General features: G+C 36.0%; 1 protein-coding gene across 2 annotated transcripts in view; it reads right to left on the bottom strand.

Annotated features, from left to right (window-relative positions):
• The window catches only part of CWC27 (CWC27 spliceosome associated protein homolog), a 238,280-nt gene that overhangs the window by 122,090 nt on the left and 91,544 nt on the right, over nucleotides 1-24,646 (bottom strand). Inside the window, exon 11 of one of the 2 annotated variants that reach the window (XM_023510887.1) lies at nucleotides 11,691-11,742. The exons of the other annotated variant lie outside the window; for it this stretch is intronic. Within the exon in view, the coding sequence (XP_023366655.1) occupies nucleotides 11,712-11,742 (31 nt within the window). The 3' untranslated portion in view covers nucleotides 11,691-11,711. Of the gene's footprint in view, nucleotides 1-11,690; nucleotides 11,743-24,646 lie in introns of those variants that run through there. 2 annotated transcript variants of the gene reach the window in all.

Here is a 24,646-nt window from a genome sequence, read left to right as displayed (position 1 = left end):
TTTTTAGGCTAAATGCATCATCAGCTGGAATAGAGATGTGGGCTTACCATACCTCAGAAAGTATCAAAATACACTGTAACTTACACATGAATTTTGAAAAAAAATACATATCTAGGAAATATCTCATAACACTAAATCAATGAAACCCTATTCGGGGTTCAAAACTCTGTTCTACCTATTACTAGCAGTATGGCATTGAATAACTGAGTTAACAAGTCTATGCTTTAGTTTCTTCACCTTGAAATGAAAATAATTGTAATGCATTATAAGAGAGAAGTAAGATTCACTGGAAATTACTTACTGTACTTAACATGGTGCTTGGCTTACAATGTGTACTGAACAGAAATCTGCTTCTATTATTATCACTGGTCTTACCTCCACCACCAACACTAGCTCCATTCTCTTTTTTTTTTAATTTAATGGTAACTATGTACATTAATAACTACCTCCATTCTTACTACTTACAGAATCAATCACTGATAAAATGAGATCTGTCTGAAGAAATTAAAAAGGCAAATCCTTCTATTTTACTTTTCCATGGTCATATAGACTTAAAAAGCTCACTGATGAGGCTTGTATGTGTGTTGATGCACTGCTTGGATTAAACACTATATGCCACAAAAGTGAAAAATGTAGTAGTTAAAAAACCCTAAAAATTAAAAATTCCCATATCCTAATTCTGGTCACTAAACAGTTGGACCTGAATTGTTTATTTTCTTTCAACAAAACCTAGCTCTAGGATAAGGCATAAACAAGTCAACAAAGAAATCCAAATGTATTTACAAATTCTATGAGGGAGGTTAACAGAGAACCTACATTATTATTTTAGTCTAAATGATCCTGAAAAGCATCTATCAGAGGAGAAAATTTAATCTGAGAGATAATATTCTATGTGCTGTTTATAATCAGCTAGACCAATACTTGGCAATAGAAAGACTAAATCCCCAATCTTAAGTATATTGAAATTTAGAAAGAAGACAAGACAGAATCTAAGTGCACTTGCATTTGCTTTTGGACTTTTACTCCTTTCATACGAAAGTTCAGATGCATTTTTAAATAAAAAGATTAGAAATCTAATATAAATTGCCATTAATCTTTGTAAGATCTTTTTCAAATCTTAGAAAATGTTATTATTTTTTTTTCAAAACAGGCAAACCAATAGTGAACCCTATGCAAAATCATAAAATGTCCACAATAATAGGAGGTGATATTGCTATTCTATTTAAAAACCACATAAAGATTTCAGAATCAAACACGTTATTTCATAACAAGAACTTGGCTTAGTAAATATTTCACAGAAGTAGAGTAAATCTGCTGTGGCAGAAATTCGGTCTTTAGCCATATGTCTATTTCACAATCCAACTCTACAAATGATATTAATTCAATATGAAAAATAAATTAGATTTCCATTTCCAGTAAGGATACTAGATAACCTGAAAACTCTCTTATGATCAAATACATAGAAGTGTTTAAATAAAGTACATTTTTTCAAGTGCCTTTAAATACGTAAGTTAGATTACTAGAAATCAAGGGAAATATTCAAGGCTTGAAAAATGAGGAGGGGACTGAAAACCAGAGCAAGCATTGGAACTGTTATTAGAACACTCTGAGTTATTGGTCTTAGTAACCCTGGAATATAGGTTTTAACAATTTTATGAAGAAGGAACTAGTACTCCTATACATAAAGCTAAGATCCTCCACTCACTGAAAAGGTAGGAATTAAACACATCCACTAACAAACACAGGAAGACCACAAAGAAGCTGTCTGTCTCAGGACCAGGTAGGTCACCAGGCTTCCAGCTAATTATTATTCACAGGGTATTTAATGAGTATTTTAAATTCAAATCTCCAGTGATCGGTAGTACTGTAATGCACCTGTTGAAATCAAAGGGTAATGCTCTGAAGAAAGGTATCTTCAATCCATATTTCACAGAACTCTGAAAAGATGAATTCTAAAAAAACACTAGTATCTAGTAGGGTGTGGTGGCTCATGGTCATAATCTCAATATTTTGGGAAGCTGAGGCAGGAGGAGCACTTTAGTCCAGCAGTTGGAGACCAACCTGGGCAACGTAGTAAAACTTCATCTGTATGGAAAAAAAAAAGTCAGGCATGGGAGCATGCCTGTAGTCCCAGGTACTTGGGAGCCTGAGGCTGGAGGATTGCTTGAGCCAAGGACTTAGAGATCATATACCACTGCACTCCAGCCTAGGTGATAGAGACCCCATCTCTTTAAAAAAAATTAGGAACTAATAAAAAGATTTTATGCAAGGAAATAAGGCATTATGAGTAAGAATCAGAGGAACAATAAACAAATAACAGAATGGGAAACTCAAAACTTCAAATACCATAAAAATAAAACAAATATGTTCATTATATAAAGAGAATAAAAAATTGAATAAGAGACCTACAACAGTAACTGGAAAAAGAACCAAAACAACTTCTAGAAAGGACAACTAGAACAGCTAAAGTCAAACTCAATGAAAAGGTAAATAGCTGGAAAAACAAAGCTGAAGAGAGAACAGGAGATATATTTGAAGACTAGAAAATATATTTGAAAATACATATAACACAGGATAAAAAACACACAAAGTGAAAAACCAAGTGTGAGAGGTTACAAGACTTAGAAGACAAGGTCAGAAGGTCTTAGAAGTTGAATTTCAGAAAGAGAAAATAGAATGGCTAAGATCAAAACAAGATTTGAAGCAATAATATCTGAGAATTTTTCAGAATTAATGAAAAATACAAGTCCTCAAATTCAGGAAGCTCAATAAATTCCAAGCAGGATAAATAAAATCCACATGTAGACATAACATAAGAAGTTTTACAATTTTTGTTGCTATAACACTGGCAACCTGTCTAAGTGTACGGTTTGGCCCTTCATATCTATGCATCTGTGGATTCAACCAATCTCAAATCAAAAATATTCAGGAAGGTTGTAGTAAACTTTGATCACACCACTGCACTCCAGCCTGGGTGACAGAGACCCTATCTCTAAAAATAAAACCACAACCACCACCACCACCACAACAACAATAACAAAAATCAAGGGAAAAAAGTGCATGTACTAAACATATACAGAAGGTTTTTGGTCATTATTCCCTAAACAATACAGTTAACAACTGTTTATACAACATTTACATTGTTTTAGGTGTTATATGTAATCTAGAGATGATTTAAAGTATGCAGGAGGATGTGGGGGTAAGGGTATATGCAAATACTACTCCAGTTTAGATAAAGGACTTGAACACTGGTGGATTTTGATATTATTCCTGGAACCAATTCTCCACAGATACAAAGGGACAAACTGTACTTTCCAGGTAGTTTCTTCTGGTATATAATTTTATAAATTTTCTATATTAATCTTTCATACCACTGTCTCACTTTTTAAAGCCAATTCCTATCACTTTAATGCTAACATGAAAAAGTTTTCAACATATATATATATATTCCACTTTCAATAGTAATATTTTTGTGCATTTTCTCTCATGATACATTCCTTTTCATGTCTTACTGCATTAACAGAAACTTACAAAACCAGGTTAAATAATAATTGTACAGTCCTATTTATATTTAATATCTTTATTAGGAGTAGTTTTTATTATATAATTCATGTATTTGAGTAATTGAAATACTTCTTATTCAACTTAGTTTTTTTTTTTTACTTCAGATTAATAAGAGGGTACAAATGATTGGGTTACATTATTTGTGTTTGTTAGGTAAAGTTGCGGTTGAGCCCTTCACTCAGGGGGTGATTTGTGCCCATTAGGTGAGAGTTTACCAATCCTCCTCCCTTGTTCCCTCTTCCCCTTCCCCTCATCCCCCTGACTCCACTTGAATTTAATATTTTCACCCATTTGGGGGTGGAGGTGTTTGTCTATTGATTTCACATTCAACTTATTGATAAAGTATACTATAGTAATAGACTTCTCTTGATTGATTAACACATATTTCTTGGATAAAAGACTTCTCTCTGATGCTATTTTTAAAAGTGATGCCTCTAAATAAGGAAAACAAAACAGCCTATGGATTCCTTTTGCAGCAGTCTTCACAAAAGGGCAGAGATGGGGACAGAGTGGTAGAGGCTAGCCAGTCCTGTCTTGGGAGGGATCTATATACTTACTAGCATGATATACAAGTAAGACACTGGAGTAAGTAGCCAGCCTTTACAGCACAGGGCTTAGAGTACAGGCCTGGAGTCTAACAGACCAAGATTCAAATTCTGGCTATCCTACATCGGAAAAATTAATTATTTTCTCTGTTGATCCTTAGTCCCCTCTGTTCTAAAATGGGAATAATATTGTAAAGCTTAAAAGAGATAATGGACCACCAGGTAAAGTAGTCAGAGGAATCTTAAATCACTATTCTCCCATCCCAAACACTGAGTAAAGGATACTACTATCTCTCAAGTACAGAACTAAGAAAGTGGTAGAGAAAAAATAATTCCAAGATACGTACTGTAGGAAAAGAAACCCTATCTACATACAGATAGGGTATTCCTGTTCAGAGAAATGTTGATACAAAATGACTGATAATGAATCATTAAATTAATAATCTTCAAGGATAAACAGCAAAACCTTCAAGTAATCAGGCATTAAAAAACAAAAGTACCCTGGGCAGAAGAAAGGAGAGAGGACACACACTTCAGGCTTTTACAGAGGCAGTGCAAGAGGACAAGGGAAAAATGCTTACAATGTTATAAGGAAAAAGAAAAGAAACCCAGGAATATTATATCTAACAAAGTTGTCATTCAGTTATAAAGACAATACACAATCTCAAATGCTGGAAAAGACAGAGTATAAAGCCCTATGAAGCCTTCTTAAAAAGTGTATGGTGATGCAATCTAGACTACCAAAATATGAATTAAAATAAGAACTTAAGACTAGAGGTATTAAGGTAAAAGAGATAGTGGCAAGCAATAAATCTATTTAAATGCTGAACTAAGACTATATGTACAATTGTGAACATTCCCATAGGAATGCTATGTATGTTGACAATGTAAAACAATAATATAACTAACCCAAATTAGAAAATAGAGAAAGGAAAAGATAAAAAAATTTTAAGTATACCAATTTCTTCAACTTCTAGGGCAGAAAGTTAATCAGTACAATCTAAAATGAAGCATGTAGTTTTTTTAAAAAACATGATTCCTATCTTTTAATATTTTCATCACTTTCTTTTATAAAATGGAGGACTATCTTAGGAAGTCCCTTAAAGCAAAGAAATATTTATGTAAACCTTAGAAATGTCTCTAGTCTTACTTCCATTTTATATTTTTATATTAAATTTGAATAAAATAGTTTTCTTAAAATGTAATATAATTTTCTTTTATTAAAATTATCTGTTTAACTTTGTTTTTTCTTCTGAGAAATGTCTTCTATCTGAAGAGGTGTTTGGAGTAATGTTTACTTACTGCTAACGACAGCTACTATTGAATATTTTTAGGTATGTTGGTGTGAGTTTTCTATTTTCTTTTCTGCTATACAGCCTTGTTTATAATGAGCTGGCATCATTTTTACAAAAAATAAAGTCATTTAGAAAAAAATATTTTATGAGATACACTTATCACTGTATCTGACACTGTGATTCAACATGTAGTTGGTACTAAATAAATATAGGCATAAACTAAGGGAGAAATGGTTAATCAGAATACTAATCCTGGAAACCATCAGAGGGAAGGAAACGTGAGGGCTTGGGAAGAGGGGAAATTTTATGAGAAGAAAGACATTTAAAATGTAGAGCACAGAATACAAATTACTCAGAACCTGGCATTACATAAAGTAATGTACACCTAAAAAGGATGAGGTCATTTTCACAAAAGCTATACTTACTTGGTCACAGATAAGCATTATGTAAATTATTTAAGATTTCCCATTCCCCACTGTGTTCTTGTCTTGATAAATTGCTTTATAGACATAAAAACACTTTCAGCATTATGGAAAAGAATGAATATGGAAACATATATGAATTAAATAAGAAAAAAAGTAAGGTAGAATTTTTCTGACATTCAGCTGGACTTTCATCAGTACGGATCAGAATTAGACAAAAATGGCTTCCAGAGGAGCATAACGTTTTATATAGTGTTTTACAAATGGGAATTGCACGTAAGTGATCCTCTTAAATCACTGAAACTTTTCATATTTTAAATTTAGGGATTTTTGCCTGTCTTTCTCATCCCATGAAGGTACAGGCATTGAAGTCCCTTCTTCACCTAGAAGCCCATTCACCTGGTTCCTGAACACATCCTCCTGACGAGAACAAAAGGTACATGATGAACTTCTCTTCCACTCTAGAATGAGATCTAAAATGGGTCGTTCTGTTTTATGTCTATCATCAAGTATACCTAAATGTAGCCTTCCAGATAATGTCTATATGATGATATTGATGATACTATTTTTATTATGCCTTTTTTTTTTTTTTTTTGAGATGGAGCCTCAAGCTATCCCCCTGGGTAGAGTGCCATGGCATCACAGCTCATAGCAACCTCCAACTCCTGGGCTCAAGCGAGTCTCCTGCCTCAGCCTCCCAAGTAGCCGGGACCACAGGCGCCTGCCACAACACCCAGCCATTTTTTAGTTGCAGCCATCATTGTTGTCTGGTGGGCCCAGGCTGGGGATTCGAACCTGCCACCTTAGGTGTATGTGGCTGGCGCCTTAGCCGCTTGAGCCACAGGCGCCGAGCCCGCCTTATTTTTTTAATTCCAGACTCTCTCCTCACTGGGTGGGTAGGAGTTCCCAAGTTTCCCAGGAAGTACAGGTATCCCAAAAGTCACCCTTAAAGTTGCGTAGACTTCATCTAGGGCCAGGCTTAAGCCAGATGAACCCAGAGCACCCTGCGGATCAATAGGGACAAATACAGCATGCTCCAAAAGTTGCCGCTAAAGTCATCATGCATGAGGAAAATGGGAAATTATAACTAGATGTGCCTTTACTTACAAAATATTCATTACAAAATTTTACAAACTATTTATAAAATATTCTCTATGTGTTAGTCACCTCTTTGTAAATTTTTGTAATGAATATTTTGTAAATAAAGGTACATTTAACTGCAATTTCTAATTTCCCCCATATATGGTGACTTTAGGGGCATTCTGTACTTTGCTTGGTTTTTGAAGACATAAGTGCCATTAGATAAATAGGGCTTTGAAAACTGCCCTTCCTTACTGCCTTGTCTAAATGGCAAGGTTGGACTCTCTGAGTATAGAAAGATGTGTGCCCAAATAAAGTTCACCACATCTTTTTGGCCTTGAGGCTCTATGACTGGCTTTCCTTCAAGTCCCTGTCCCAACTAGAACCAGAATAATACTTTAAATCTCAAATTTGATCTCATTTTTTCCTTGCTACAGTAGCCCTTGAAGTTTAAAGTCCAAAGTCATTAACACTACAACCAGGCTCTTCATGGTCTCTGTTCTACTTTTTTCTCCATTTCTATCCCTGGCCTCAGCTCTTGTATGAATTCTACACATTCTAAAATTCTGTTCTTGGGACAAGTTATAATCTCCGACACCTATTTCTCATGACCTAAAATACTTTTCCCTTTCACTTCCCCCTCCTCATAATTCATAATCATCCTTCGAACCTCAGCTTCCATGCCACTTTCTCCAGAAACACTTTTCTGAATTACTAATACTGGTGCACAAGCGTCCTATATTGATCCTTACCATCACACATAACCATGTCATATTTCAGTAGTCTGCTTTATCATCTTCCACAGTCCAACAAAACCATGTCATTTCATTTTTGCAATGGAGTCTGAAATATAAGTGGTATTCAATACTCAATAAATAGGCCAAACCAAATTAAATTGCTGGTAGCACTAATTAATTACTCTTTTAGTTGCCTAGTGCTGCAATTTTTCATCTTGGTAGGCTTTTTAAAAAGTACATTTAACACTAAAAAAAATTCGGTTCTCTTAAGCACAGGCAAAATGTATCAATGTTAAATGTGTGTATCCTTTCACTCAGCAACTCCACACATTCATCATAAGGATCCAAAAGTGTTCAAGTACCCGGACAAGAGCAGAAAAAGAATACAATGGATGCTCATTACAACATTGTTTATAATGAGAAATTTCCATTGAAAATAATTAGATTACATAGTGAAAATTACATCATAAAATAAAAAATTATTCCCTTTTTACAAAATCATGTTTGTGTATATGTGTGGACATGCCAACAAACAAAAAGAAAAATAAATATTTGGAAAGTGACTTACTAAAACAAAAACAATGGTTAGCTCTGTAGGATGCAAGTATCACATGATTTAGTGCTTTTATAAACTATTAATTTTAATTATAAAGATAAACCTATGTCTTTTTAGAAAAAGGAAAGTTTCTTTTGGGGAAAATATTTCACATAATTTTCTCTGAACAAATTTGGTAAGTAGTTAACGATTAATTATTTTTCTGTGCTTTTTTTCTAAAATTAAAAGATTATAATTATGAAGTTAAATTTAATCAAATAAAAATATTCTGGTAAATGGAACACTTAATGATTTTTTAATCAATTTAATAAAACAGGTTTTAAAACTTTGATTTTCACCGTGACCTTACTGCATAATCTCAAATATTTTGGAGTGAATATATTAAATCAAGAAGAGCATAAGGGTATGGCATATTTGAGTACTTCTACAATGTTACTTTTTTTATTTGCGAAATAAATACATTTTACCATGGGGTGTATTCCAATTTGTACTAAGTCTATAACTAGAATGATAGCACTGAGACGTTAAGCAAAAGTTTCCTAATACTTCCATTGAATATATTATCCATTATTATGAATAAATAAGCTGGCTGTATGAATTTAATAAAACTGCAAGTCCAAACTATATGTTTCTGTTCTGGGAATGAGTCAGCTCTTGCATATGGCCACTATGCCCCAAGAGTGTTTTTGGAAAATTAATACAAATATTTCCTTTTTTTGTTTTGTTGTGTTTTGTTTTCAGTTTCTTTCCTATCCTACAAGCCATGGCAGTAGAGACGGGGGAGGAAGCGAGGAGGCAGTAAGGGAGAAGAGGAAAGTTTTTGCAATGTTTTCCAGTAGTAAACAATAAAGTTCAAAATTTGGGGATTAAAAAATCCCTAAACCTATTTTCTTTCTGTCCTAGCCACATAGCTAGCACATAGTATAGTATAAAAGCCTTCTGGATACAGAAGGCACCAAGCCATTATTAATTGTTCTGCTTAACTTGTGTAAAAATTCTCACCTGTATCGGTGGCTTAAAGATTTGATCTAAATGATTCTCTGTTTCTCAAGTCCTGGCTGGCGTTTAGCTGACAACAAGCTGCATCCTCAAAGGCACTAGTGACTGGATGCAAGGGCTGACTCATTCCTAGGCTACTGCTGTAGAAAAGGCCAGTTTTTCTTTTCCATAAGGCTACGTATACTTCACTTCTTTGTGGGTTTCCTACTCTGTTACCACTGGCAGACAAACAGGACCAAAAAACCTGCCTGAACTGCACTAGACAAACCCTTCAAGAAAATAAGGACAAGATGTGAGCCAGGAAAAGTACTTTGGAAACTACTTGCACCTAATAAAAACATATTTTAATTTAGCTAAAGTAAAATCCAAAGTAGTTTAGTCCAAATGGAAAAGATGCTTTATTTATATTTATGGGGTTCCTAATATAGGCCTGATTCATGCTTCATGAATAAAAACTATAACTTTATAGAATAAGGTGAATATTCCATCTTCACTTACTCCTAATTCTTTAGTAAACCAAAATGAGATATGTGACAAGATTCAGTATTTTCCCTTAATTTTGTGAATAAACTAAAATTTTCTTTTATCAGAGTAAATTCATTGAAAATTATAATCAATAAATTATTAAAACTAGAATTTCACCTGGCTACTTTTATCTTTTTCTCTATTCCAAAGTGTTCCAAGTACTGCACTAAGCACATCCATGGATACTATTCCATTGAATCTTCACATCAATTTCTAAGGGCGTCATTTTACAGGTGGGGAACTGAACAGATGAGATGGTTTGCGGAATTGCACAGAGGGTACCATTACATATAAAGATAATAAAGCAGGAAATAGCAAGGCAAATGAGGTAACATTTTAGCTTATCTCAAAGATAGTGTACAATAGCCAATGATAAAAGGATAAACCTGGGAGAAAAAAAATAGTGTATTCCACCCAGAACACCAGTAAACCTGTTTTATTAGACATATGAGCTTGAAGGTCACTTAAGAATAGAATGGGGGCAGGTGGAAGGTGTTTTTAATGGAATATAGTTTAAACCAGTGATTTTCGGCTGGTGTGCTATGGCACACTGGTGTGCAGTGAGAGGAATGTAGGTGTGCTGTGAAAATTTTAAAGATAATTATTTAAATTATTTTCAAAAGAGGTTCAAAGCACAGTGTTTTTTTTACTCTTTTTTTGGGTCAACATAATTTAAGTCTCCTGTGGAAGTTTAACTATAGATTCAAGGGTGCCATGACATAAAAAAAGGCTAAAAAACACTGGCTTAAAACAGTAATTCTAAAATCTCACTAAATATCAGAATCACCCAAAGGCTTACTAAAACATAGCTTGTTGAACATACACAGTGGGGCCTGAGCTTTTCATTTATAGCAAAGAGGAAAGGGATGCTGCTGGTCTAGGGACCACAATTTGAGAACCAAATGGTTCCAAGAAATATTACATAAGTAAATCTGAAATTTTATTAATGCTTCCTTGGATCTGAAAATAGACCTAGTCTAGGAGCTGCACAGAATTGTTTACTTTAGATTTGATCAAACTACAATACTTATATTTGGAAACACTAAAAACTTAAGAAGTCACTGGGAAATGGTAAATAAAGTTTTGCTTTTAAGTAAACCTACTAACAAACCCAGTTATCTTCCAGGGGTCAGAGAACACAGCTACCCTCTTAATGTGCCTTCAATGTTGCAGTTAACAGAGAGAGTTTTCAAAATAACTCTTCTCATTGTTAGTTTAGAGGAGGATAGTAGGTGTATACTGGGTGAAGAGAGCCGTCTTCTAAAATCTTGGTAATTCTGAATGAATATTCAACATACTGTCATTAGCTTTGTGGGTGGTACTGCACTCTGGTTTTATAAGTTATTTAGAACCAGCAGCATAATACAAGTAGTAATTCAAAAAGAAATAAATATGTTATGTGATATGACAGTGAATGTCTAAAGCTAACGTGGAAAAAAAAGCTCAAAAAACAGGACAAAGAATAACTATGAATAGGTTCTGGGTGTATCTTTTAAAGTACTTCCTTCCACTTTTTCTTTTGAAGAGCCTCCCTAGCTATAGGAGAGAAGAGGTAGGGTTAAAGATAAGTCCTAACGTTCTGTGTTAGAAGTAACTTCCAAGTCTCCCTATGCTTAGGTTTTCTAAGGTGGGGTCTGCTATGTCATTCAAGTGGTGTATGGCTCAGACTTCATACATGAGGTCAGGTCTACTTAAAAAGTGGTGGAATATTATGGCTGTGATTATTTTCTTATGTTTCACTGATTTTCAAGGTAATTCTTTATAATTTACACTGGTGGTCTGTCCTAATGTCTAACAAGGCTTTCTTTGCCAGGACCTCTGACTCAGTCTATAAACTTAGCCTCACCGCAATCTTACCACATGGTTCAGATTCTGATTTGCTCTGTTCTCCCAGCCATCTCTTCTTAACATCCACTTGAAATGTGTGCCAATAAAACAGAAATTTATTCTTGTTAAGGTGTAGATTTGTAGTGTAATTTTCTCTTATATCATAAAACTTTATAGCATATTGATATATACCTGAAACAACAATAATACCAAAAACAGTATCACTTAGGTCTTTCCACTTACAAGTTCTGCATGGAACCCCATGACTGCATTAATGTACACAGCTATGATTTAATTCAAAAAAAAAAAAAAAAACAAACAGTTCTGCATGGAAAGATAGCAAGGTTTGCAACCAAAAAGATATGGATTCAAGTCCTGGCTCAACATCTCATTCATTTTGTGACATTGGGAAAATTAATATAAAACTTCCAGAGATTGCTTCCTCACACGTGAAAAGGAGGAATATCCATAGCAGTGTTGGAAGTTTCAGCAACTCTTTCCTTTCTTCCATTCTTAAGACAAAACCAAATTGTTTCCCTTTTTGCTAGAAACTGCTAAATTCTATTTACACATGATCTATCTACGTTTGTTAAATGTTTATTATGTACTTCAGGAGAAAATGTCAAAGCAAAAGTGTCACACATTTTTCTTACATTCTTCCTCATACACTGTGGTGAGTGATCAAAAACAATCTACAGAGCGCTTTACTGAATAATAACAGAAGACACACACTCTTCTCAACTGTATAAGAAATATTCTCAAGGTATGCCATATGCTAGCCCATAAAATGAGTCTCAATGTATTCAAAAAGATGGATGTCACACAAAATACATTCTCTGCGATCATATGCAATGACATTAGAAATCAGTAATACAGAGAAATTTGGGAAATTAACAAATATGTGGAAATTAACACTCCTAAACAACCGATAGATGAAAGAATTCACAAGGAAGTCAAAGTACTATGGATCCTAAAGGTTAATATGATGACTTGGAAGGCAAATCACTAGCATGGTCCCTAAATCACATATTCGAATTGTATCAGCAAGGTGTGTGTACACATATAATCTCACAGCAGTGTCACAAAGTAGGCAAGTCATAGGCTTATCATCTGTTTTATAGATAGGAAACCTGAGGTTCTACTTAAAATTTCAAATTACTAGAACTTGAAATGTCTGTTATGTATGTTTGTGAATATTTTAACTAAAGCTTTCTAATGTGCTTTGGTTATGATGACTTATTTTGAGTTCTAAAGATTTTAAATCCAGATAAATTTTTTTTTGTAGGCATAACATATGACAGATGTGGCTGAAAGACTTCAAAATAAATTGAGTCTTGAAAACATGATTCAAGATGTACTGTTATTTTAGGATTAATATTTTGAGAGGATAATGTTTATACACAGGACTAGACACTCATCATATCCTGAAAAACATGCCCAAGATGACTGTCCTTCTTTCCTAATTTGTTGGATGTTAGGGCCCAGGGTAATTATCAATAACAAAGTTTTATGAATAAAAATTTTAACATTATCAAGTAAAAATATTGAGGTATTTAGTCCTTAAAACTAAAATTAAACCATCTTCCACCTAAAAATAAGGTGGAGAAATTTATTCTCAAATTAACCAGGATGACAAAATTAACTAATAGTCCAATAATTTGGTTTTGCCTATTGATGTTGCCATTTCTAATTAAATTATCCCCAAAGTCCATGTTTATGTCACACCAATCTATAAAATTTAAGCAAAGTTATTAGCTGGGCATCAGGGTAGATGCCTATAGTCCCAGCTACAAGGGAGGCTGAGGCAAGAGGACTGCTGTAGCCCGGGGGTTTGAGGTTGCTGTGAGCTATGATGGCTGAGCACTCTAGCCTGGGGCAACAGAGTGAGACTGTCTCAAAAAACAAACAAACAAACAAACAGACAACAATTTAAGCAAAGTTAAGTCAAATCTTATACTATACCATGAATTTCCTTTCTTTATCCTTTATAGATTTATACTACAGAGCACTTATAGGTAAATGCTACTTAAAAACTTCTACTGTAGAACTTCCAACTCTTTCTTCCAAAACTGAGTACATTGGATATTTTTTCTTCCATTCTTGAGATACTTTAGGATATGTTCCAGCTTCATCCATGTAAACATGAAAGAGGTAATGTCTCCCTCTTTTTTAAGGCTGCATAATATTCCATGGTATACATATACCACAATTTGTTAATGCATTCAAATGCATTCATGGGTTGGTGGGCACTTGGGCTTCTTCCATGACTTGGCTATTATGAATTGAGCGTAATGAACAATCTGGTGCAAATATCTTTGTTATAAAGTGATTTTTGGTCTTTTGGATATACACCTAGTACAGGAATTGCAGGATCAAATGACAGATCTACTTTTAGATCCCTGAGTATTCTCCATACTTCTTTCCAAAAGGGATGTATTAGCTTGCACTCCCACCAGCAGTACAGAAGTGTTCCCTTTTCTCCACATCCACACCAACATCTGTAGTTTTGCGATTTTGTTATGTGAGCCACTTTTATGGGAGTTAGATGATACAGCAAAGTGGTTTTGATTTGCATTTCTCTGATGATTAAAGATGATGAGCATTTTTTCATGTGTCTGTAAGCTGTGCACCTATCATCTTCAGAGATGCTTCTGTTCAAGTTGCTTGCCCACAAGGAAATGGGGTTACTTGTTCTTTTGTTATTAAGATTGAGTTCTCTGTGGATTCTGGTTATCAAATCTTTGTCAGAAGCACAACCTGCAAATATCCTCTCCCATTCTGAGGGCGGTCTGCTTCCTTTACTTACTGTGTTCTGAGCGGAAGTTTTTAGTTTGATCACATCCCAGTAGTGCATTTTTGGGGTTGCTTCAATTGCCCAGGGGTGGGAGGACCTCCTCATAAAGTATTCTCCCAGGCCAATTCCTTCAAGTGTTTCTCCTGCACTCTCTCCAAGAATCTTTATAGTTTCATGTCTTAAGTTTAAATCTTTTATCCAGTGAGAATCAATTTTTGTTAATGTGAAAGGCGTGGGTCCAGTTCCAGTCTTCTACAAGCCACCAGCCACTTCTCCTAGCACCATTTGTTAAATAGGGAATCTTTCCCCTAACTGATATTTTTGATGGGCTTATCATAGATCAAATGACGATAAGTGTGTGGGTTCATCTTTTGGTTCTCAATTCTGTTCCATACATCTACCTCTCTATTTTTGTGCCAATACCATGCTGTTTTGATCACTATAGATTTATAGTATAGTTTGAAGTCTGGTAGCATGATTCCTCACGATTTGTTTTTATTTCTGAGTAATGTCTTGGCTATTCAAGATTTATTTCTGGTTCCATATAAAACAAAGTACTATTTTATCCAGATCTTTAAAGTCTGACGGTGGTGCTTTGATAGAGATTCCATTAAATTTGAAAATTGCTTTGGGTAATATGGACATATTAATAATGTTGATTCTTCCCAGCCATGATCATGGTATGTTTTTCCATTTGTTAACATCTTCAGCTATTTCTTTTCTCAGAGTTTCATAATTCTCTTTATAGAGATCTTTCATGTCCTTTGTTACGTACATTTCCAAATATTTCATCTTCTTTGGCACAACTGTAAAGGGAATGGAGTCCTTGACTGCTTTTTCAGCTCTACTATTATTGGTATATATATAAGCTGATTTGTGAGTATTGATTTTGTATCCTGAGATGCTACTGTAGTCCTTGATCACTTCTAAGAGTTTTGTGGTTGAGTCCCTGGGATTTTCCAGGTATAAAATCATATCATCTGCGTAGAGTGAAAGTCTGATCTCCTCTGACCCTATTTGTATACCCTTGATCACCTTCTCTTGCCTGATCGTGATGGCTAAGACTTCCATTACAATGTTAAAAAGCAATGGAGACAATGGGCAACCTTGCCTGGTTCCTGATCTGAGTGGAAATGTTTCAGTTTACTTCATTCAATATGACGTTGGCTATGGGTTTGCTGTAGATGGCCTCTATCAGTTTAAGAAAAGTCCCTTCTATACCTATTTTCTTAAGTGTTCTGATCATGAAAGGATGCTGGATATTGTCAAAAGCTTTTTCTGGATCTATGGAGAGAATCATATGGTCTTTGTTTTTTAGTTTGCTTATGTGATATGTTATATTTATAAATTTATGTATACTGAATCAACCTTGAGACTCTGGGATAAAACCCACTTGGTCATGATGTATAATTCATTTGATGTGTTGCTGGATTCTGTTTGCTAGGATCTTATTGAATATTTTTGAATCTATGTTCATTAAAGATATTGGTCTATAGTTTTCTTTTCTTGTTGGGTCTTTTCCTGGTTTGGGGATGAAGGTGATATTTGCTTCACAGAATGTGTTGGGAAGTATTCCTTCTTTTTGGATGTTTTAGAAAAGGTTAAGTAATATAGGTACTAGTTCCCCTTTAAAAGTTTGATAGAATTCTGATGTGAAGCCACCCGGTCCCGAACTCTCCTTTTTTGGGATATTTTGTATAGTTGATTCTATTTCAGTACTAGATATAGGTCTGTTCAGCATTTCCAATTCTTTCTGATGAAGTCTAGGAAGTTGGTTTGCTTCTAAGTATTGGTCAATTTCTTTCAGATTTTCATATTTCTGAGAATAAAGTTTTTTGTAGTATTCATTAAGGATTCTTTGAATTTCTGAGGTGTCTGTTGTTATTTTGCCTTTGTCATTTCTGATTGATGATACTATGGATTTTAATATTTTATTTTTGGTTAGGTTGGCCAAAGGTTTATCAATTTTGTTGAATTTTTCAAAAAACCAACTTTTTGATTCACTGATCTTTTGAATAATTCTTTTAAAATTCTGCTCTCATTTTAGTTATTTCTTTTCTTCTGCTGGGTTTGGAGTTGGAATGTTCTTCCTTTTCCAGTTGCTTAAGATGTCCCATTAAGTTACTGACTTCCTCTCTTTCCGTTCTCTTGAGGAAGGCTTGCAATACTATAAATTTCCCTCTAGGGAATGTCTTTGCAGTATCCCACAGGTTCTGATAATTCATGTCTTCATTATTTTTTTGTTTCAACAATTTGGCAATTTTCTTCTTAATCTCATCTATGACCCAACTATCATTCAGCATAAGGTTATTTAGTTTCCATGTCTTTGTATGAGTATGCAAATATCCATGATTGGTGAGTTCAACTTGTATTGCGTGACGATCTGAGAAAATATGAGGAATAATTTCTATATCTTTAAATTTGCTGAGGTTATACTTGTGACCTAAGATGTGATCTATTTTGGATGATGTTCCATGGGCTGATGAGAAGAATGTGCATTCAATTCTGTTAGGATGAAATGTTCTGTAGATGTCTGCTAAATTCAATTGTTGTATGGTGAAGCTTAAGTCAAAATTTCTTTGCTTAGTTTCTTATTGGAGGATCTATCCAATAATGCCAAAGGGGTGCTAAAATCTCCAACTATTATGGTGCTGGAGGATATTAAATTGCTCATGTCTGTTAAGGTCTCCCTTATAAATTGAAGAGCGCGCTGGTTGGGAGCATAAATGTTAATTACTGACATCTCATCATGTTGAGTGTCTCCCTTAACAAATATGAAGTGACCATCCTTGTCTTTCCTTACTTTTGTTGGTTTAAAGCCTGTTGTATCTGTAAATAAAATTGCAACCCCTGCTTTTTTCTGATGTCCATTTGCCTGAATTACAAATGCCCATCCCTTCACCCTGAGTCTATTTTTATCCTTTAAGGTAAGATGAGATTCTTGTATGCAACAGATATCTGGCCTGAGTTTTTGTATCCAATCAGCCAAACTGTGCCTCTTTAGAGGACAATTTAAGCCAGTCACATTAATTGAGAATACTGATAAGCCCAGTAGTATTTTGAGTGTCAAGTTTTTCGAAAGTCCAGTGGACATATTGAAACTTTTCAGCACTGTGGAAATTGAGTTTTGGTCAAGGATTTCAGAGTGAGTTTACTCTGGTGGTAGAGCATTGTGCTGGTCATTACAGAGGATGGGTCTGAGAGCTGGTTTGGTTATGGCAAATTTCTTCAACAAGTGTATGTTATTAAAGTATTTAACTTCTCCATCATAAATGAAGCTCAATTTAGGTGGATACAGGATCCTGGGCTGAAAGTTATTTTGTTTTAGGAGATTGAAGGTCGAAAATCATCCTCTTCTGGCTTGAAAAGTTTCAGAGAAAGATCTACAGTAATTCTAATAATCTTCCCCTTGTGGGTTATGTCTGGGTGCTTGCAGGATTTTCTACTTCATATCAACTTTGGTGAAATTAATTACAATGTGTCTAAAAATGCTTTATTTTGGTTGAGTTGTGCTGGGGTTCTGAAACTGTCTGCTACCTGAATTTCAGTATCTCTTGCCATGCTTGGGAAGTTCTCCTCAATTATCTCTTGGAGTAGAGTATCTGTACCTTTTGGACCATCCTCTTCTCCTTCAGGGATTCCTATGAGGCTAACGTTTGCTGTTTTGGAGTGGTCCCATAATTCTCTCAGGGAATGATCTGTTTTTGCTCTCCTTTTCCTTTTTGAGCGTTTGGGAACATTAAAAAGCTTTGCCTTCACTGTCAGAGATCCTTTCTTCTGCCTGCTCCATTCTGTTACTGAGGGATTCTACTTGTATTTCTCAGATCTTTGAGGGCTGCAAGTTTTGCTCTAATGTGTTAAAATCTTTGGTAATTCTGTCTTTGAATTTGTTGAATCCTTGTGACATCTTTTGAATTGCTCCTTAATTTCTCATTCCATCTTTACCTCCATTCTGTTAATCTTATTTGCCATCCAAATTCTGAATTTGATTTCTAATGTCTCAGCCATTTGTTTATGAATGGGATCTTCTATTGTGTCTCTTTTGTCATTCCTTGGGGGGAATTGATATACTCTGATTATTCATGTTGCCAGAGTTTTTCTGCTGAGTCTGCCCTATCATTATTTTTCACCATTTGGCTAGAGAATCTGGCAAGGTGAAATTGAACTGAGGGCTCCGGGAGTTATAAGTAACCAGCCCTTTATCAAAGAACTGGGACTGGTGATTGTGGCTTTTCCCTTAGAGCTTTACAAAGGCCCATTCAGAACTACTGCCTGAAACTCTGGGCATCTGCTTGGTGTGGTGGGGCTAGATGGCACTGACTGGTATTCAGGTAGTCTCTGTCCAATCCTAGTGAATCAGTGGCTTTGGGCTGAAATCTCAGCTGTGGAGATATGTAAGCAACTAAGACACCCTGCCCTCCCCCCACAGGTGACAACTGGAAGGGGAGAATCCCACACTCCCACAACAACACAACCAGGGTACAACCTTGGTGAATCCTTAGGTGATAATCCCAGGTGAAGAGTTCCAAACTAACTGTCCTGGTTGACACAAACATGGATCAGGTGGGAGAGTTCAAAAGGTCTTCAGCATCTAGGCAGCAGGTATCCACTGACAGCTCAATTTGACGCCAGTGGGAGGAACCATGGAGCTGCTACTGTTGGGGGTGGTGCCGGTCTGGGCTACTGCTGTGTGCAGGTCACAGGAGCCAGCGGGGAGGTGGAAGACATTGCCACTGGTGGCAAGGGACACAGGAGCCTGGTGGGAAGCCAGAGGGCGGAGTCACCAGTCATGGGCCAAACGGGTCGTAAGAGCTTGATGGGGAGCCCAGCTGCCCACTGTGGGCTGCCAAGATGGAGAGCCAGTGGGCTGTGGGAGCTATTGGTCGGTAGTGTGGGACCTGAGCTATGCTCTTTCCAACGTGGGGCAAGTCTCATAACAACTATTTAAGGGCTCGGCGCCTGTGGCTCAAGTGGCTAAGGCACCAGCCACATATACCTAAGGTGGCTGGTTCGAATCCAGCCCGGACCTGCCAAACAACAATGACGGCTGCAACCAAAAAATAGCTGGGCATTGTGGCAGGCACCTGTGGTCCCAGCTACTTGGGAGGCGGTGGCAGGAGACTCGCTTGAGCCCAGGAGTTGGAGGTTGCTGTGAGCTGTGAAGCCACAGCACTCTATCCAGGGGGATAGCTTGAGGTTCTGTCTCAAAAAAAAAAAAAAAATTTAAAAAATAATTTAAAAATATTTCTCTGGCTCCATGCCCATAGCTCAGTGGTTATAGGGTGTTGGCCACATGCACCGGGGCTGGTGGGTTTGAACCCAGCCTGGGCCTGCTAAACAACAAACACAACAATAACAAAAAAATAGCTGGGTATTATGGCAGGCACCTGTGGTCTCTGATAACTCTGGAGACTGAGGCAAGAGGATTGCTTAAGCCCAAGAATATGAGGTTTTTGTGACCTGTGATGCCACGGCACTCTACCCAGCATGGCAAAGTGAGACGCTGTCTCAAAAAAAAAAAAAAAAAAAAACCCCACAAAAAATCATTTCTCTTTAACCACATCTCAGGTGGACAGGAGGCAGATGTTTTGGAGACCTCCTGCACAGCATGGTAACTTTAATAAATAATAATGTATTGCATATTACAAAATTGCTCAGAGATTAAATTTCATGTCTCACCATAAAAAATAACTATGTGCGGTTATAGATATGCTCATTAGCTTGATTTAATCATTCTATAATGTACACATACATAAAAACATCACATTTTACCCTAAAAATATATAGGAGAACCTCTGTAAGATGACCACTCAAGGGAATGTAACAAACTGATCAATGTATAGAAGTGGTCAAATAAGGAATTAGGCCTACTGAATGGATATGTACATGTGGTGTGTCTGGTCTAGGAAAATTAAGTCACTTAGTTTGACAGTGTTGGGGGAGTTGGGGATGCTGGTTTGGGACCAGGTCAAACTATCTAAAATCCTTACAAAACCTTCACTGATGTGATCATGGAGAACATTCCCAGACAGGCAGAAACTCTTCAGTTGTCTTCTAGTAATGTCAAAGTCTTTATCCCAAAAGACACAAAGTAACACCAATGGCGTCCCTGGGATGACTTCTAACGATCTGAAGATAAGTGCTGTGTAAAATTTTGGTAATATCTACTATCTAGTAAAAGTGAAGAGAGCTTTCCTTGTGGTCAAAAACTAGTTAAAGAAGAAATACTATCAAATATCAATGGGTTAATGAAACCTGACCTTAATGCCATTCTGGGACCCACAGGTGGAGGCAAATTTTTGTTATTAGATGTCTTAGTGGCAAGGAAAGATCTACATGGATTATTTGGAGATGTTTTGATAAATAGAGCACCTCAACCTGCCAGTTTCAAATGTAATTCAGGTTATAGGGTACAAGATGAAATTGTGATAGGCACTTTGACAGTGAGAGAAAATTTATAGCTTTGCAAAAATTTATAGATTTGCAAAAAATATGATAAATCATGAAAAAAATGAATGGATTAACAAGGTCACTCAAGAATTAGGTCTAGATAAAGTAGCAGTTTCCAAGGTTGGAATTCAATTTATCCATGATGCGTCTGGGGGAGGAAGATAAAGGACTAATATAGGAATGGAGCTAATTATTGATCCTTCCATCTTATTCCTGGACAAGCCTATAACTGGCTTAGACTTAAACACAGCAAATGTTATCCTTCTCCTGAAAAAAATGTCTGAGCAGGAACAATCATCTTCATTCATCAGCCTTGATATTCCATCTTTGAGTTGTCTGATAGCTTCACCTTATTGGCCTTAGGAAGACTAGTGTTTCATGTGGCCTGCTCAGGAGAACTTGCAATACTTTGTATCAGTTGGTTACCAGTGTGAGTCTTATAAGATTTCTTCCTGGATGTCATTAATGAAGAGTCAAGGGTTGTGGTATTAAATGGAGGGGAAGAAGACTGTGAAGCCACAGAGACTGAAGTGCCTTCCAAGAAAGAAATACCACTCACAGAAAAGTTATCTGAAAGAAATACCACTCACAGAAAAGTCTCCTTCTATAGAGAAACAAAGGCTGAATCAGATCAATTCTCAGGGACTCTTGAAAAGGAAGAGGAGCCTAGCCTTGAAGATCACTTAGTCACCTTTTTCTGTCTTCAACTCAGATGGATTTCTAGGAGTTCATTCAGAAACTTACTGGGTAATTCTCAGGACTCTATAGCTCAGGTAATTGTCACAACCATTCTGGGTACCATTTACATTAGCTAAAAAAAATCTTTATAGGGCGGGGCCTGTAGCTCAAAGGAGTAGGGCACTGGCCCCATATGCTAGAGGTGGCAGGTTCAAACACAGCCCTGGCCAAAAATTGCAAAAAAAAAAAAAAAAAAAATCATTCTATTAGAATCCAGAATAGAAGCAGGATTCTCTTCTCCCTGACAACCAATCAGCATTTCAGCAGCTCATCAGTATGTTGGTCATTGGGCTCTCTGTGGTTGAGAAGAGTCTCTATATATGAATAAATCAGTGGATACTACAGAGTGTCATTTTATTTCTTCAGAAAACTGTTGTGTGATTTACTATCCATGAGGATGTTACCAGGTATTATATTCACTTGTATAACATACTTTATGTTAGGATTAGAGGCAAAGATAGATGCCTTCTTTATCATGATGTTTATCCTTATGATGATGGCTTTACAGGTCAGGGTCTGGTTTCCACCACAACACTTCTGATGACTATCTCTTCTGTATTGATGATCATTTTTTTCAGGTCTTTTGGTAAATCTTGCAACCAGTGCATCTTGGCTCTCATCCCTTCAGTACTTCAGCATTCCACGATTCAGCTCTAAGGCTCTGCAGTATAGTGGATTTAGGGAACAAAACTGCCCGGGACTCAGTACAACAGTAAATAATACTTGTAGCTGTGCAACATTTATTGGCAAAGACTATTTGGCAATCAGGGCATCAAGCTCTCACTGTGGAGCCTGTAGAAGAATCACATAGCCTTGGCTTGTATCATTGTTATCTTCCTCACAACTGCCTACCTAAAATGGCTATTTCTTTATTTCTTTAAATTGCTTCTCATTTTTTAGGCTAAGATCAAGTGTAGTATCTACACTCTCATTTATTGTCCTTATTCTCATTATGGCACTTTCCCACTGCCTGTAGATGTGCCTCAGATCATAAGTCCCATTTTTCTAAAACCTTTCCATGTTATGTTACAGTGGAAGAATATCCCCTCTAAAATGGCTATTTCTTAAGAAAATTCTTAAATTTACCATTAATTCACTATGATTTATTCTCACATAATAAAGGAGCACTTTGATTTATCTTTAAAAAATTAGGTCAACTTAAGGAGGTGGCTGATGTAGGAAGATGGTCAACTACTATATATAATTATTTGTCAATTTAAATTTTTTTAAAATTAATCAATCAATGATGAAAATGCATTGTGACCCAAGGATTGGAATTAACCCATAATACTATTTGAGACCTAATAAAAACAACATAAGTAAAAATAGCACTATCCCAATTCACAAATGTATAATAAACAATCTTAATAATTCCATAAAATATATTAACAGGTCAGGCATGATGGCTCACATCTCTAATCCTAGCATTCTGGGAGATAGAAGCAGGAGGATCCACTTAACAGCAGGAGTTTGCAACCAGCCTGGGCAACACAGCAAGACATGGTTTCTACAGAAAGTTTTAAAATATTAGCTAGGTATGGTGGCACTTGCCTATGTTATGAGGTCTGATAAGTAAGTTCATGAACTTGCCACTGTGCACTTAGATTAGCAACACTGTACAAACAATTTGGTAAGATTTCAAAACCTTGGTCTATCAGTGTCTCACAGCTGTGTTTGTGTCAAGATGTGGCATGTCTTGCTGAGCGACATTCATTATTGTTGTTGCACATTTTTGTGTGCTATATGATGACAGCTTTGATAGTCATTCCAGAAAGAGAGTCCCAAGATTGCTTTGAAGGGTAGACTAGGTCCTGGCATTCATACATAGCTTCTCAAGGGGAGTACTTTGAAGGTGACCATGGTGCTGTCAGCAATGAAGTATATAGCACTTTTTCTAGGATGAGTTCATGAACTTATTAGACCTTATATATGTAAAATATCCACTCAAAAATATGATGAGAAATTTTAAGCCAGAAGATTGATGTAATCCTATTAACAGCCTTTAAAACCAAAGCTGATCCTAATGAAGTCCTTATATCGAATAGGTACCCATCATAGAGTGTAGTCCAAACAATGAAACTCTATTCTGAAAATCTGGAATCTGGGCTGGCACTTCAGCCTTATCTGATGACATCTATCACACAATGGTGTTGTGCCCTGAAATCAAATGAAATCCAGGGTAGTTCATGGACTGATGTAGGTACTTAGCCTTCACAGCCTGGCCAGGCAAACTGGTTTATTTAAACAGATACAGATTTTTAGAGTTTTCTTTTACTATAAACACTAACAACTTTTGAATTTTATTCATTGTGGGCTTTAATATATATTAAAATCTAGTATCATTATATTAAATACTGTAATTCTTCCACTAATAATATATTAACTCATTTAAATATCAATAAATGAATAAAACCATTAAATTATGACTCATTAAGGTTAAGAATGTAATGGTAGATTAAGAATAGTATAGCAGAGATGTTGGCATGGATGTGGAGAAAAGGGAACATTTCTACATTGCTGGTGGGAATGCAAACTAATACACTCCTTTTGGAAAGATGTTTGGAGAACACTTAGAGAACTAAAAATAGACCTGCCATTCGATCCTACAATCACATAACAATGATATTTGTACCAGAATGTTTATTGCAGCCTAATTCATAATTGCTAAGTCATGGAAGAAGCCCAAGTGCCCATCGACCCACGAATGGATCAATAAATTGTGGTATATGTACACCATGAAATATTACGTAGCCTTAAAGAAAGATGGAGATTTTACCTCTTTCGTGTTTACATGGATGGAGCTGGAACATATTCTTCTTAGCAAAGTATCTCAAGAATGGAAGAAAAAGTATTCAATTGTACTCAGTCCTACTATGAAACAAATTTATAGCTTTCATATGAAAGCTATAACCCAATTACAGCCCAAGAATATGGAGAAAGGGAGGGGAGGGGAGGAGCGGGGAGAGGATGGGTGGAGGGAGGGTAATTGGTGGGACTGCACCTATGGTGCATCTTACAAAGGTACATGTGAAACTTACTAAATGTAGAATATAAATGTCTTAACACAATAACTAAGAAAATGCCATGAAGGTTATGTTAACCAGTTTGACGAAA

The sequence above is a fragment of the Otolemur garnettii genome, unplaced genomic scaffold (assembly GCF_000181295.1).
Source record: "Otolemur garnettii isolate 467f Iridium unplaced genomic scaffold, OtoGar3 scaffold00017, whole genome shotgun sequence".
In the NCBI taxonomy this organism is placed as follows: domain Eukaryota; kingdom Metazoa; phylum Chordata; class Mammalia; order Primates; family Galagidae; genus Otolemur; species Otolemur garnettii.
Note: the sequence above shows the minus strand (reverse complement) of the source record. Positions and strands in the feature narration are given on the sequence as shown.